General features: G+C 41.4%; 2 protein-coding genes and 1 long non-coding RNA gene across 3 annotated transcripts; 1 reads left to right on the forward strand and 2 right to left on the reverse strand.

The window, feature by feature from the left end:
- Positions 1-1,549: 1,549 nt before the first annotated feature.
- drg2 (developmentally regulated GTP binding protein 2) lies at positions 1,550-8,186 on the reverse strand. Its single transcript, XM_088612863.1, has 13 exons — positions 7,818-8,186; positions 7,024-7,184; positions 6,768-6,857; positions 6,480-6,540; positions 6,186-6,276; positions 5,898-5,970; positions 5,631-5,721; positions 4,944-5,041; positions 4,735-4,811; positions 4,551-4,639; positions 3,793-3,851; positions 2,162-2,215; positions 1,550-2,053 (listed from the first exon to the last, which is right to left on the reverse strand). Exons 1-13 carry the CDS (start codon positions 7,879-7,881, stop codon positions 1,967-1,969), a joined length of 1,095 nt encoding a protein of 364 aa, XP_088468989.1. The 5' UTR covers positions 7,882-8,186; the 3' UTR covers positions 1,550-1,966.
- A 351-nt stretch (positions 8,187-8,537) lies between these two features.
- Positions 8,538-13,577, forward strand: gfer (growth factor, augmenter of liver regeneration (ERV1 homolog, S. cerevisiae)). Its single transcript, XM_088612866.1, has 3 exons — positions 8,538-8,777; positions 10,217-10,428; positions 10,741-13,577. The coding sequence occupies exons 1-3, from the start codon at positions 8,553-8,555 to the stop codon at positions 10,901-10,903; spliced, it is 600 nt and encodes a 199-aa protein (XP_088468992.1). The 5' UTR covers positions 8,538-8,552; the 3' UTR covers positions 10,904-13,577.
- On the reverse strand, positions 9,812-15,433 carry LOC148644959 (uncharacterized). The gene is made up of 3 exons (XR_015928499.1): positions 14,493-15,433; positions 14,064-14,152; positions 9,812-10,487 (listed from the first exon to the last, which is right to left on the reverse strand). It is a non-coding gene; the product is annotated as an uncharacterized LOC148644959 (long non-coding RNA).
- Between the last annotated feature and the right edge of the window lies 1 nt (position 15,434).

Genomic DNA, 15,434 nt, shown 5'->3' on the forward strand with positions numbered 1-15,434 from the left:
GTCAATGGAGTTTCATGTCGCTCTTTTTATTATTATTAGAGATGCTATTATTTAATATACCATTTGATAAGAAAGGTACTGTAGTCAAGTGCAAAGAATGCAGGTGATAAACATGTTGTCTGTGAATATCAGACTGCTGGCCTTGAACTAGTGGAAGCGGTGTGCGACAGGTATTCAGGAACTTTAGAACACATAATTGTGTATAGTGTTATACGCTTTATACACAGACCGTACAGTAAAAAGCGTTGGGGAACCATTGTAAATGAGTGATGTACAATAATCACAGGAAAGATAATGATTTGAGTATGGAAAATATATTCCTTTTAACCTATAAAGGCTTGTAAATTAAAATCTTAAATCACTTTACCACACAATATTATTTCTCTTCCTGCATCAGAACAGCTGTCAATGCCTGCTATGATTGGAATGGTGTTCTCAGTTGATGTATCGCAAAAGAGAAAGTCAGTGCTGCAGCTCCACTATAAAATCATGATTTGTTAAGTCCTATATATTTAATTAATTGATGGGAGTGTTGCAATTTCAATTCACAAAGTAGATTGAGGCATTACTTTTCAGACATAGAATTTAGCTTCCAATATTTTTGCTGCCCTGTACTGGCTGACGATTTCTTAAAACTGTCTCTTTTCTATTGAACAGCCTCCTGTTTGGTAAATAGGCACTTAACTAAACTAGCAGGGTGACTTTTTTTGAATTGCCAGTAGAATGCGAAATAACATTTTATTGGTTTCCACTTACGGTTTTGGTTTTTCCTCATGTACTCAAACAACTTCATCACCTCCGAGTTTTCATTTTCATCCCTCGATTTCTGTAAATCCCTTCTTCCCCCCAAAATAGGGCCCCATCTTTGTTTCCTGCTGGCCTCGCCTTTTCTTAGGCACAACCCATTGCTATTTAACTGCTCTTCCTGCTTCTATCATTTGGAAAAGTCTGGGGATGGGAAGAGGGCCATGGACATCTTCCTCCAAAGTGTTCACACATCCCCTCTCAGAAAAGCCACAAACTCACAGTACACTATTGAGAGATATCCCGTTAGTGTTAATCCATGGCAGAGGAGCATTTCCAATAAACGAATACCGGGGTGTGATCCTCTTCCCCCAGGGCACTGTCAATTCAATGAGGGCTTTGTGCCTCTAGACCAAAGGACAGTGTCTGGCCTAAGTCTAATGCTGACTATTTCCTCAGGAAAGTTGAGCTGCCTCTTAAGATCGGAACCGCAAATGACTGGAAAATGCAAGCAGAAGATCCCCATTGTCCTTTGCTGCCTTTACCACACCCTCTCCTGACCTGACAAAGGGGTAAAATAAGGGGCCTGAGGAAGCTGGTCTGGATTCCCATTGGCCACCTCTAGTCTGGTTGCCAGCTGTGTCAGTATTTGTTCATGTTGACACCTGAATCTCCCACCTGACAGAAGGAGAGCTCATGCTCTAGACTTGCTGACCTCCCCCCAGTGTGAATTTAGGAATCTCCACCAGCTCCCATGTACAGAGGCGGGTTAACGTGAGCAGAACTTCATAAACTGAGCAAAGCAGAAATTTGATCTTTTATTCTTCCATGTTCCAGATGTCTTGCCAGGTCAATTATCAGACATTACATCCAGTAAAAACAGCTGCAAAATTCAGTAACTGCAGTTAAAAAGATGTGAACATTTTTCATGGTGACATTCTTTTTGAGTTTTATTTGCATTTGATGCATAAGCATAGATAACATTACTGGAACCACCTGACTGAAGATCTAAGGAGGACCTGTTCTGCAGAGAGCATGATTGTATATGATCTTTAACTGTTACACAAAATAAGAACCTGCTAGGTAGGTGTTCTATAAATGCTGTAAATAGATGCACATCTGTATTTCCTGACACTGAAGTGTCCCAAGGATAATTGTTTCAAGGATTCTTTATGCTGCATCTGGCCACATGGTTATTGCTCAAAACACAGGCTGTTATATTTTATTTCTTTACAATCTGGATGACATCTTCATGTTCCATGACATGTGTGAGCCCAACTCTCTGAGGGCTGTACTTTGTGCTTGTTCCCTAAAGACATGAAGAAAAAACATTCACATTATCAAGACGAACAGCTACTCCACTTCTGATCCAAAAAGCATGCGTGAATCAATGTGCCTACAAAGCTGACGTACTTACCCACACCAGTGCGTACTTGAACTGGCTAGCTAGTGTTCTATGAATCCGATGGCACTGAAAGATAAGAAAAGGAATTAAACTGTACTCTTCAAGTTATGCATATTGTTTTAAATCTTTTTTAGAAAATTAGAATCTCTAATAAGTTCTGTTAAAACAACTCCTTCTGAAAAAGCCCTCTATCTCGGCTCTCAGTTGCGTTCTCCACAATGTCCCACAGGAGAGAGTAACAAAGGCCAGAAATGCTCCTCTGACACACACACCTTTGACCTTGACAGAGCTCAGCCTCCTGCTGTTCTGGGGCAGTGCTGTGTGCGAAGTGGTAAAAAGGGAGAGGGAGTGTAGGTGGGCAGAGTCAGGGGAGTCTGCCTACATGTCCCCCCTCTCCCCTGTGTGTTGTAGCCAGGTTTATAGCTGTAAGCCAATAGGTTAAAAACACGCAATAGGCTACAACAAAAATCGGGTGTCTGCAACAAAATAATCCACAATTATAATTTGCTTCTAAACTCAGCGTCCGACAATTCTTGACACGTCACAGGCAGCACAGCCCTGTACCGAGGGCTCAGCTCTGCAATGAGGATAGACGCACCACTCCCCTACAGTGCCGCAAGCCCTCAAGAACTCAGCAGGCTGCAGGGGTCTCTGTGCTGCTAAGAGCTGAGACAACCCTGGCCAACTAATCGCAGCCCACCCTTGGGGTTGTTCAGCCAATTGTGTGCTACCGTTTGGGGAATCTCTGTCTCAAGACAAGCAGTGATAAGACTCGGGCTTGAACCCACAATCACAGAGCTCAACGGGCACTCAGGCAAGCACATATACTCATTGAACTACTTAACCCCAAGAACAATTTCAGTTCTTCAATAAGTGCAGTCACATGAGCTCATATGAAACCCTGATTTAAACTGTACTGGACACCAGTTTGAAATCCACAGCGCTGGCCACCTACAGACTATGTCGGCGCACAATGATTTTGCCAGATCACTACTGAAAGGACTATTATTCTTCATTCTACCCGGGAGACGGCACAAAATACTACTTTGTGCTCAGGGTTTTGCATTTTCCAGGTTTATTTCACAGTGACATACCATCCATTAAGAGGCAATTATCAGTACTGTCTGTTCACTACATCTCACTTTAACAATAATTAGCCATTGTCCTCTGGAAACAGATTGTTTTATTATTAATCACAATTATAAACATAAACAATGTAGTTGTAAATATACACCACAAACATCTCCATTAAGTTGAAATGAATATTCCCTGGATAGCTTGCTCGACAACAGGTTAAAATAAACGCACAACCAGATTATATATCAGCTGGTAAACTGTGGCACCGAAAACTGAGCTTTAAGGGCTGTAAACTATACCCAAGAGACTCATTTGGGAAAATGCACAGTGGCTGAAGTGTGACGTGAAACGCAGCTTGTTTTCTCTGGCAAACAGTGGTTGTTTTTCAGTTTAGACTGGGAAAAAGAATCACGTTTCCAGGGACTTGTGACAACAAAAAAACAAACAGTGAGAACAGAAAACACTATTCCTTGGTTCTGTGCTTTCCTTGAAGGAAAAACAAAACTGGTTCATTTTATTTTAAACACCTCAAGGCAGAAGGAAAAAGACGTGAAATATCTGCTTACCACATGTTCGACACTAGCTCCTCTCCTCATGATAATTGCATCTGAGAAATCTGGTCTCTCTAGAAACAACACAAGAATGGATTGGGTTTTTAATCATGAGAAAGGTTACTATCGGACTGCACCCACGCCAAAAAAGGTTCAGCAGTGATTACATCGTCACCAGCACTAGCTATATTCACACACAGGTTTTTCTTTTGATTATAGATACGTATAGTGACATAGGTATGCATGTCATTAAATCTGCATTTGTAAAAATTCACAAGGATATAAACTTCACACATACTGTGAAAGAGGACACAAGAAAATCTAGGAATTTATTTGCTGGTGTTTTAATGGACGAAGCAGCCGAAACAAAAACTCTCCAAGCGTGGCAAACAAAAGAGCCCACGCTTTATTTAAAACGGGAAACCTCAAGACGCTCCACCCAAGACAATTCATTAAGTAACCCGATCTCTGATGAAGAATAGGTCACTAACGACATTTCATACAACAAAACTATGCTGTTTCGTCATCTAAACGAGCAACGGGCTATTTTATCTTCTTCTTAGTCTCCAACATGGCAGAATAAATGTATTATATAAAAAGTACATTTTTAGTAGAGAAAGGGAAGCCTATATAATTGCCTGTAAACACTGATGCCTTCTAAAACCACCACAGTCAGAGAATCAAAATTAGTTATTGCAGTGGACAAAATAGTTAGGACATTCACTGTTAACTTCTGTGTCTACTGAACAGATGTTTTAGTGAGCTAAGGATACCTCCTCTTTTCTTAGTGTAGATGCAGATGAGGGCCAGGTACTCCCAAAGTGTCTCAAGAAGGTAATCTAGATTAAGCTTCATCCCACAGCTGAAAAAAAACATTGTCTTATCAGCAAACATGAAAAAGTGCAACAATGCCACTGTTCTTTTCTGAAACAAGAAAAACGGCCACAGGATATTTACCTAATGACCACGCTATTGGGTCGTTTGGCCAAACGGTCTACCTCTTCCATCGAGATTTGGTCAATTTTATTGTACACCTGCAAAAACAAAGGTCTACACTTTTTGACAAGAAATTTCTCTAAAGTCCAAAAATGAGAGTCAACTTATTTTTTGTTGTCAGTTTGCACCCTTTAGATAAAAAAAAACACTCAGCACCGTTTTATACTTACGTATAAGCATGGCATATATACTCTGTTTCCCACAATTACATCGATGAACTCATCTGAAGTACAGTCTTCTCTAAACAAAACCTCTGCATTAAAGATTTCTGTGAGGATGTTTTTTAAAGAAAATGTTTATAACATGCATAAACATATTTCATATTTGTATATTGGTATCTTAATATATTCTGATTATTTCAATGAAACACACAAGTTACTTCTCAGTGTTATACACGGCAGTTTGTCATATTGCACCATATTAGGTCATCTAAATTGCTTTTAAGCAATGTAAATGTTTTTTTTTCCAAAAGGAGAGGAAACAACACAAACATTGGGAAGTTATAATACTCATTTCGAAATGTCACTAAAACAATTTTAAACCTTATTGATGCTCCTGTATGAAATGACTACACAGTTTTATTGTATCTGTTCTGGTTCTATAATAAAAAAACATCTTCTTTTAAAAAGAGACCATAAACTAACAACCACCATTAATAAAAAATTGATAAGCAAAGGTTTAATGAACAGTGTAATGTTTCTATAAATAATCTCTTGAAAGAGAAGACATGTAAATCACCCTGTATCTTAGTTCCTGTTGTTCTGGAGCAAAAAGCACACCGCTAGGGTAAGACACATTAAAGCACGCTATCACAACCCGAAAACAAGCTGATTTTTTAGGTTGACATTAAAGGATACTGTATTCATGAAGAATAAGCTGCACTAGTTTTTCAGAGCAGTGGGTAAGGGGGACTGTGGAGTTGTAGGAGATGCCTCCACCCTTCTTGGGCTGAAAAAAAAATATTACAAATCAATATCGCTCCAAGAAAATTCAGATATAAGGCTTCACTTTAAACTTATTATAATCAAACATGTTATACATTTTAAGCATGTTGTGGCTATTTCTCATTTACACTAACATTTGCTTTATTGCTGATCTGTACATAAGTTAACCCCAGATAATACCTTGAAATATATATTAGGCTTTGACATGTTGAGCCTAATTCCAACAGATTCCAACTCCTTTTCCAGAAGCCCCCTGTAAAAAAAAATAATATAAAAGATTACATTCAAGGACTGCATTTAAACATAGGAAGACATTTTAAATAAACTGTTTTTCAGGGACACAGCATACTTGCTTTTAACTAAACTGGAGGTTTTTCATATGATGCAAAAATAATTTAATCTATTATGAAGTGTTTACTTTAAGATGATTGCACTCTATTTATAAAATTTAAAAAGCAGATCACTAACCTCTGAACATCCCCTTTTGTGGCATCCAGCATCATTATGACAACATCTGCGGTTCGGGCAACAGCAATAACTTGTCTTCCTCTACCCTTCCCTGCAAAGACCAGCACCCACACACTGATAAAGGCCATGCTAGCACCAGTTACACCTACAGCCCAGCAAAATGGCTGCTCACTGAGAAGCTAGCCCAGCACTGAAAACACACCAGGGTCATCACATTGCGAATGAGATGTCTTATTAATTAAAACCTTCCTAAATTGTAAGGGATCACAAAGCTATCACTTCCAGTTAAATTACCTTGTGCTGCCCCTTCAATGATCCCAGGTAAATCCAACAGCTGGATGTTGGCACCTTTATACTGCAAGAAAAAATCCACATCACCTGTTAACCAGTGTCGTGCAAAAAAAAACCTTTTGATGTTTTTCCTTTTACAAAACAAACGAAAAGACAAACAAACAGAATACCTCTAAAAATATTGGTGGATTCATATTGCCATTGCATTGACCTGGATGCCAAACAAATTTAAGGCTCCTTTGTGAAATCATGTGCACACTTTTTCAAAGAAGGAAAGCAAGACAACCATACCTCAATAACTCCAGGGATACAGGTCAAGGTCGTGAATTCATAGGAGGCGGCCTCACTCGCTGTCGATGTCATAAGGCTGAGGAAGGTGGACTACGAAACAGAAACATCACATCGCCTCAATCAGAAGTTTAGGAAGTTCCTCAAACAACCTATGGCGTAATATACCTTTGTACGCCAATTCCGACACACATTATAAACCTTTCCTTCACATAGGCAGAGTAAAAACTAGGACTTTGGCAGAAAGTAGGTGCCTTACCTTACCCACGGATGGGAAACCAATCAGTGCCACCCTGGCATCGCCCGATTTCATCACATCGAAGCCTTCGCCTTTGGCGCCAGCTGACTTGGAAGGTTCTAACAGCTGGGCTCTGTACTTTGCCAATTTAGCCTTCAGCAAACCCAGATGGTACTCAGTTGCTGCAAACCCAAAAAAACAACAATGTAGTGTCAAGGAAATCTATACCTTATATCCTAAAAAATGTAACTAACATGTTTTGAAACTGGTGCTGCAGAAAATTCATTTGATGTTGCTGCACAATTACTCTCTAATATAATATTTTGGTTGATTTCTCTGCGTCATGCCAACCCCCCATTAAACCTGTAAAAGCAACACTAAAGCAGGGGTTATTAACTTGTTACTTCCATCCCATTACAAGTCTTTGCTGTGCTGTAGATCATCCTTGATTATCAATGTTCTTCAGCACTCTGGTTTTTTTAAGGACCAATCCTGCAAGACTTATCATAAAGTACAACAATTATCATGTTCTTACCAGAACAGGGGACACTACGTAGATGTGCATTTAAAACTGAGAACACAAGGCACTGATCTACCCAAAGGGTCGTGGGAGTATGGAACAAGCTACCCAGCCATCTTGTTGAAACGGATAACTTGGATTCTTCCAGGAAACAGCTGGGAGAAATGACTGGAACAATTCACGAATAACTACTAAATGGCCTGGATGTGCTGAATAGCCTGTATTCGTCTGTATCTTTTCTCACGTTTTTGTGGCTACCCCTGCCTTACAGGCTAACATAAATCACCGAACGTACCTTTGTTTTTCTGGGTCCGTGCAATTTCTTTTTCGATGTCTGATATTTTCTCGAGGATTCCCATTTTTAACTCCGAGGTGTCCTTTTATAGAATACTTGGAAATTAAAAAGACATGTAGCTCTGTCACGCACAACGTGTCCTGTCCGCAAAACCAGGCTCGAATTTCACAAAAGAGCGTTTAGCATTTGCAACATTTTGCAAGCCATAAAGCGGCCTGAATAATTAAACACGGTTTTTAATATATATTTTGAAAATAAATGAAAGACTGTCAATAAGGAGACAATAATATTACTTCTACACTTCCCTACACAAAGTGCATGCACAAGACAATTACTCCCTCCGGAAAAGGGAGCCACCGTAAAATAGTTCGGAGTGCAACCAAACCCGCTCGAAAGAGAATTTAGTTCCAGAGTATTTTGAGTTGAAAGTCTTTCAGCTCAGGGCAGGTAACGTGTGATAGAACCCCCTTTAAAAGCACAATATATTATCTTTTGAAAATATAGCTATATTGGAGAAATAATAGAGAACATGCTCGCGTTAGTATTTTTTTTATTTACTCAGATGACCAAATAATTATACGTTGTTACATTCTATTTTATGTACATAAAAAGATGGAGGGTTAAAATAAAATAAAATTAATGTATTTGTTGAAATGTCTTTGTTTTATATGCATATGTACAGACCAGAGATAATGCGTTATATAAGAGACATGTCTGTCATATGTCAAATATCGAATGCATCCCAGAAGCCTTTGCGCCTTGAACATGGCTGCGACCGGCGGTACGAGAGCTCCTGACCCTTCTTCAGTAGCCGGGCTTGCCGGTTTCCCGTTCGCGATTCCAGCTGTCCCCTCTGAAAAAGCGTCGGAAAAGACGGATGAACATAAAAAGAAACCTTGCAGGGCTTGCATGGATTTTAAATCGTGGATCAAAGAGCAGAGGAAACAGTCAACGCTTCAGGTGATGCAAACGAGGTTCAATTCAGTGCTACACTTGTCCGAGTCAAGACATTGGATTTAGAATGTATTCGGATCACGTTTAAGTCAGTTAATATTACACGTGGATCGTATTATTTAAATCTGCTTACTTAACTGCAGTGTTAGTATCATTGTGGGATAAACTGATCAGCTTTACAGTTTACTCTGTGCAAAATACATTTTCTTTTCACGCGTCTTTGCAGAATTGCGGACTTCCTACGATATAAATAGCACGATCAGTTTTCAGGTTTGGACATGGAGTTGTCGCCGAGATTTTTCTACACTACGGAGACTGAATCCCATTGTCAGGGACGCGTGAAAATGTTGAAGTTTCACGACTTTCTTTTTTTTCTGCCGTCTGCTTGCCCTTTACTTCTAGGTCTCGGAAGTTTTTATCTGTTGCAGGTCAGGAACGTCAGGAGGGAATCTTTCTCCCAGGTGCATTGCTTTGGTTAAGACGCTTAAGCAGTTATGTCTGAAACGCTGAAATATTGTTACATACCTTTATTTCATCAGGATTAAGTTCACACACTGGAATATCTGCTGTCCCTATGGGTTAGTGAATACTGGATGTACTAAAGCCCCTTACCTCCTAACTAGATGTGTTCTGCGTGAGCACATAACTGTCCTTTAAATTGCACTGTCTCCCTCCAACATGTAGAGTTGGAAACTCTGAGGTTTAAGGTTTTCTTACTCACGTGGAAGGTACAAAATAGTCTAGCTCCAGATCATTTTAAGCATTTTTCGTCCTTACAGTCCAGTTCTAAACACAAATTCTGCCGATTCTTCTGAGGAGCAGGTGGTATACAATGGGAATAGACCTTTGAGTCTGCCACTTCAGCTCAGAGTAGGGTCTGGCTCCCCTGCGGCCCTGTGTTGAAAAAGTGGATGGTTTTGAGATGAGTAGTCAGAATAGCAGGCAGGCCATGAATATGGGGCTGTTGGAACCCACCCACTAGGTGGAGCTGTTGTACAGAGTATGATGGGGAGACAAAATGTTAACGTGGAAAAGAACTGTTTAAGATAAGATTACTTTATTGGCCATATACAATTTCTCACATTAGGAATTTGTCTTTCCACATACCCCCAGCTTGCTCTCCATGAGACACAGACACGGAGAGAAGCTTGGGGTCAGAGCGCAGGGTCAGCCATTTATACAGCACCCCTGAAGCAGTTGGGGTGAAGGGCCTGCCGGCCGCGGGATACGAACCGGCAACCTTCCAGCCACAGGCGCAGATCCTGAGCCACAGAGCCACCAATCCGCCCTGTTTATCACATATACTGAATCCGCAGTAATGGGCTTGGCGGGGTGAAGGGTATATTGACACTCTCAGACTGAAGAAGTCCACACTGATCACACCTCCAGGGAATGGAGGAGGAGATGGGGCAGGGGGTGTAAATGACGCGGTCGTCTTTCTTCAGGAGAGCCGGGGGGAGGAGGAGAGGGAGCGTCCCGTGGAGTGCCCCCTGGATCGGGAGGAGCTGGGCAGGAGCACCTGGTCCTTCCTTCACACCATGGCAGCCTACTACCCCGACACGCCCAGCGGCAGCCAGCAGCAGGAGATGAAGCAGTTCGTCAATCTCTTCTCCAAGTTCTTCCCCTGCGAGGAGTGCGCCGAGGACTTGAGATCCAGGTTCGGGATTGGCCTCCTCCGCCTGGCAGAGAGCTGACATCCGGGGGAACGGATGCCGTCTGTTTGTAGACAGGATTTGAAAGATGGCGTGTATTGTTTTTGTCACTTAAAATATCGACTCTGTGTTACTTCATGTAAACGATCAGTGGTATTACGTTAAAAGTTGTTGCACTGTAAGAATGACACATTTCATCAGACGCGCAGCAAGGATGGGAGATTAAGAAGTGTGCAGCACCTCGCACTGTTAAGTCAAGGCTATATTTTGACAAACACGGGCGATTCTTACTCTGTCATTCTTCCCTCCTATTGCAGACTGAAATCTAATCAGCCGGACACGAGCAGCCGGCACAACCTGTCTCAGTGGATGTGTCACCTGCATAACGAAATCAACGTCCGCTTGGGCAAGCCTGAGTTTGACTGTGGGAAGGTGGATGAAAGATGGCGAGATGGCTGGAAAGATGGATCCTGCGACTGAACCAGGCCCCGCTGGGCACGGAGACCCTGAGCCTTGACTGAAGGCTGCCGCGCGTGCACGGCCCTTTCAGAAGTAGGCATCCCAGCGCGTGCCGGTCCCCTCCCTTCCTCGGCTCCGAGACCTTCGGTTTTTGTGTCCTGTGAGCTGACCCGGCTCTCGTGAAAAGAAAAACGGGTCTCCGTTTCCCGTTTGACATCGTCTCTCTGCGATTTTCGTTTGACAAACGAGTGAATATTTCTCCTCTAAATAAGGCAATGACCAATTGTTCTAGCTTGTTAATTGGGGAAAAATAAAGCACTAATACCATCCGCAATTACGTATGAACCTTAGCTAATCAATTACCTCTTCAATGCCTGATCCCTGGGACAAGTAATTCCAGTATTTGAATACGTGTCTTTGTTTTCAGATCAAATACTTACCATACAATGTAGTAGCATAGCAATATGCTCTTACTTTGGCTCAACGGAAGTCTTTAAATCCTATAATCTTATAACAGTTCTGGATTGTGACTGTACAGAACAGGGGAACACCCTGCAATAGTATCTTTAATGATACTTGAGAGAACTTAAAAACCAGAGAAAGCACAGCAGCTTTATCAGGTCAAAGGATATGATTACCAGTGGAAAGTGCAAAATGGCTGTGCTGTGTTTTCATTGGTTTTCTGGTATTGTTTCTGCAGATACAGAGCCATTTCCTGACAAATAGTCTGCAGAATAGAAGGGTTTTCTATTCTGTTTAACGCAAGTCACTTACGGTAGCACAGTACATCAAGCGATCAACGTACACACGCATGTATGTAGTATTCTTTCTTCCTGTAACATAACATGATTTTCCCATCTTTGTTTATAGTTGCAAATACCCTATGACCCAACAGGGGCAGCTCATAAACTTCCCTGCAAAAGGTGCGCTTCAGAAAATGACTTACTAACTTGAAATGTGCAAGTCTACCTCTGCTTCATGAATACTACAGGTTGTACTTGAACGCCGTCCCATTCTTCAACTGCAAGGTAGTGAAACTGATATTGGTCATAGATGACGTATAAATGTAAGTATGAGTTTGCAAAGTATTAGCCATGTTCTCGTGTTTCTTTTCTTTTTCAGGCGATTTTAAGTCCCTTAACTCTTGTTCCACTCCCAACTTCACAGTTCTGCACTGAATATAAAATCCCCCCAGGAGCTGTTATGTTTTATACATTTTCTCTTGACAAAAGGTTAGACTTAAACAGGACCTGGGGGAGATTTTATTTCCATTATTACCTAAGGGGTGTGAGACATTTTGTAAGAGGCTGTGGATTTGAAGCACTGTTCTGTGTAGTAGACGACAGCTCTAAAGTTTCATTGAGGAAAGAGTCTCCAATGGAGACCGTGTAACAGTGCGGCAGGGGGCGGAGCCACGGCGAGCGCCGGTAAAGGTCGACGCCCCTTCTGAAGAGGCGGAGGCACCGGTGTGAGGTTAGCGAAAACCGAAAAAAAAAACCCCCCACAAATTAACGCTATCTAACGGGGTCCGGCCTGGGGAAAAAAGGGAGCGCGAGAGAACTCAACCCGGTTTGTCCCGGTGGAGGTACAGGGCGGGACAGGCGAAAAGAAAAACAAAATAAAACGAAGGAAAAATGCGACCTTACGCTCTCGGCCCAGTTCCCACGGGGAGGTAGTCGGTGTGTCTTAAGGGTCCTTAATCAGCCCTAGCAGCTGTGGTGTGCCAATGCCACACCCTGCAACATCTGAATTTTCCCTCCTTTATCAAGCTTCTCTGATGAAGCTTCCTCTGAACAACAACAACAACAATCTTTGCATAACGGAGAAGAATTTGGGCTGAAATGTATTCATCATGCATCAGAACACCAGTAGGTGCATCAGTATTTCAGTATTGAATCAGTGGTTACTCCCACAGTCCAAAGAGATACTGGTAGGTAAATTGGTTGTGGTGGATGAGTGTGTGGCCTGTGATGGACTGGTGTCCCATCCAGGGTGTATCCTGCCCAGTGCCTGTTGCTTGCTGGGATAGGCTCTGCTACCCAGAATTGGACGAACTGTGTACAAAATGGGTGGATGGGTTCAATAATCAGTATAAGAGCTTAGATTTCATTACAGCCGCGCCCTTCTTCAGGAAAGCTTACAAGCACATTAACAACTGTGGCAGATTGAGCAGCAGGACCACAGACTGAACACTGAAGCAGACTTCATGGCTGAGGATATGCTGTTCATGGAATTTCAGTGATTATATTGATAAAACCTGTCAATTACAAAAAAATCTCAAATGCACAACAGGCACATCTTAAGTCCCTGTTTTGCTTTAGAAACATCACCAGTGTTGGCAATTTGTTTTCTCAGCTATAACATACACCTTATGTTTCCAGATGAATGATGTTGAATTCTGAAACACGGCACCAAATATCCTTGTCCAATTTAAAACAAGCCTTTTGCTCCCTCCCCGTGTTTCCTCATAACAGAACTATGATCTATGTAATATACTAAGAATTTTTTTACAGCATGGCAGATACCCTCATCTCAGAAATATACTGTTTGGTATTTAAAAATAAAAAATTTGACATTTTTGTGTGTTTTGAATTTAAATTGTACAGTTTAGATGTGAACCTAATATGTAATGTGCATTGATGTGGTAAATGGAACTAACTGTCCTTAAAGTTACTAAATAAAATGTTACATTGTCCTCTTTATTTTTCCTCTCTTAAATCTTAAAGCAAAGTACTTTAAGAGTTACAAATACACTTTTTAAACCAAATCACACAATTAACTTTTTGAATAATTTGTGAAAGAAAAAAATCACTCAAGAAGTATTAGTTCCATTGACCAATAGAGGGTGTAGTTCTCTTATGTCCTTCGTGAAAACCAGAACTTTAAACTACAGGTGTGAATTCAATTTGATACCTATGAGCTGGAAACGTTGCACAAACGTTGAAGAAATTAGTCTTATTTAGGGAACCTGATCTTGAAAGCAAACAAGGTTTCATCTGAATCTACCCGTCATTTGAAACCCTAACTGTAAAAATTAAAATTAAAATATATACATGCTTCAGTTTAATTACGGAGAACAATATTAATTTAGCCATGTTTTAGTGCTCAATTTGCCTGTTAAATTTAGTTTATTTTCAGGACAGTTTTAAAATCTTGTAGACTGTTCGGCGCAGATATTAACCTTGTATATAACCACGATCTCTCTCCTCAAGTAGGTAGATGCATCAGCATGCGTAGGCAGCAAAGGAACATGTAAGGGTTTATTCCGTGCTGAAAAGAGAAGAAAGGAAACAACGTGTTTTTTTCTGCTCTTTTCAGCATGGAATAAACCTTTGCTTATCTATTCTCATGTTTGCGAGGCCAAATGCCCTATAGGGTTACAATAATGATGCCTACACATTGCATTGAAGAGATGGAAATATAGATTACGTACGCGAACATACATAAACCAAATGCATCAAAAACGGCGCATAATATGCATCTCATTCAACTTTATTGTCACTCTCTCACAACAGAATTACCGAGTGTTTACAGAATGAATGCTTTTATGCAACAATAATGAAGAATGATTAAGTAATTAATGGCATATATATATATAATGAAGCATTACCTCCACGCAATCGCAGCTACAGTATTAACAGCAGGAATCCCTGTGTCTGAAAATCAATCGGCCAGTCAATAAACGTTCAAGCATTTCCTTGGAATGCATTGCAGGTCACAGACTGATCCAATTTTCTGTCAATATATAACCAGTATCCTGCGAAAAAGATGAAGACCCCTCCACGCACAATATATGTAAATATATTGTTTAAAGATATTTAGTAACTGGAAATTTCAGCCTCATACTTAATGTAACTCCCATTGAGCTTAGCAAATGGTCGTCTTTCACAATTCCGCTATGACCACCCTTCCAGCCCTCATTTCAAGACTTCCCTTGAGCCACACGAGAGAGAACTGGCCTTGAGCACACATTTCCAATCTGGGAGCGCACACGCCTCGCCTCCAGAAGTATGATGCTTCTAAAGGCTGCGAGATGAACGATGTACAGTATTCTCGTGGTAGTACTGCAGGAGGCTCCACCTAATGTCCCCCTCTCTGTAAACCTGATCGGGAAGCAGTGACTTTCAGACTGTACAAAGGTTTTAGTAATCAAACAAACGTGCTGCTCACGGGCATTCAGTCAGGGTCTATGTATAACGATACTGAGCGCTGCCGTGCAATAACAGCTCGTCTTATCTACAAGCCTAACGGATGTTCCCCCCCCCCAACACGTTGCTAGGCCGATAATACTCTTGTAGGCATTTTTTTTTTAGTTTCAAAGCACCCAGGAAACGGCCTGGTTCCCGTTTACGGCGTTTATTTTGTTAGCTGGCGCTGGAAACGCTGCGAAGAGAATCGCCGTCAGGGAGTACGCCTACGAAGGGACCAGACCGGCAGGTCCACGGATGACGGAGGGGAGACATCTCGCTGAGATGCCCTTCCCAGCCCGAGACTCGGGTGAGGAGGAGGTGGAGGAGGAGGAGGCGAGCGAGACTGCAGACGCTCCTCCGTC

Source organism: Lepisosteus platostomus, chromosome 19 (genome assembly GCF_059453375.1).
Source record: "Lepisosteus platostomus isolate fLepPlt1 chromosome 19, fLepPlt1.hap1, whole genome shotgun sequence".
Taxonomy (NCBI): domain Eukaryota; kingdom Metazoa; phylum Chordata; class Actinopteri; order Semionotiformes; family Lepisosteidae; genus Lepisosteus; species Lepisosteus platostomus.

Coding starts and splice junctions, on each gene's coding strand:
- drg2 (XM_088612863.1), bottom strand. CDS start 7,881: ATGGGAATCCTCGAGAAAATATCAGACATCGAAAAAGAAATTGCACGG. Junction 5,722..5,897: donor AGCCTAATATATATTTCAAG/GTATTATCTGGG, acceptor TTTTTTTTTCAG/CCCAAGAAGGGTGGAGGCAT. Junction 4,812..4,943: donor TATATATGCCATGCTTATAC/GTAAGTATAAAA, acceptor TTGTTTTTGCAG/GTGTACAATAAAATTGACCA.
- gfer (XM_088612866.1), top strand. CDS start 8,553: ATGCATCCCAGAAGCCTTTGCGCCTTGAACATGGCTGCGACCGGCGGT. Junction 8,778..10,216: donor GGAAACAGTCAACGCTTCAG/GTGATGCAAACG, acceptor GTCTTTCTTCAG/GAGAGCCGGGGGGAGGAGGA. Junction 10,429..10,740: donor GCCGAGGACTTGAGATCCAG/GTTCGGGATTGG, acceptor CTCCTATTGCAG/ACTGAAATCTAATCAGCCGG.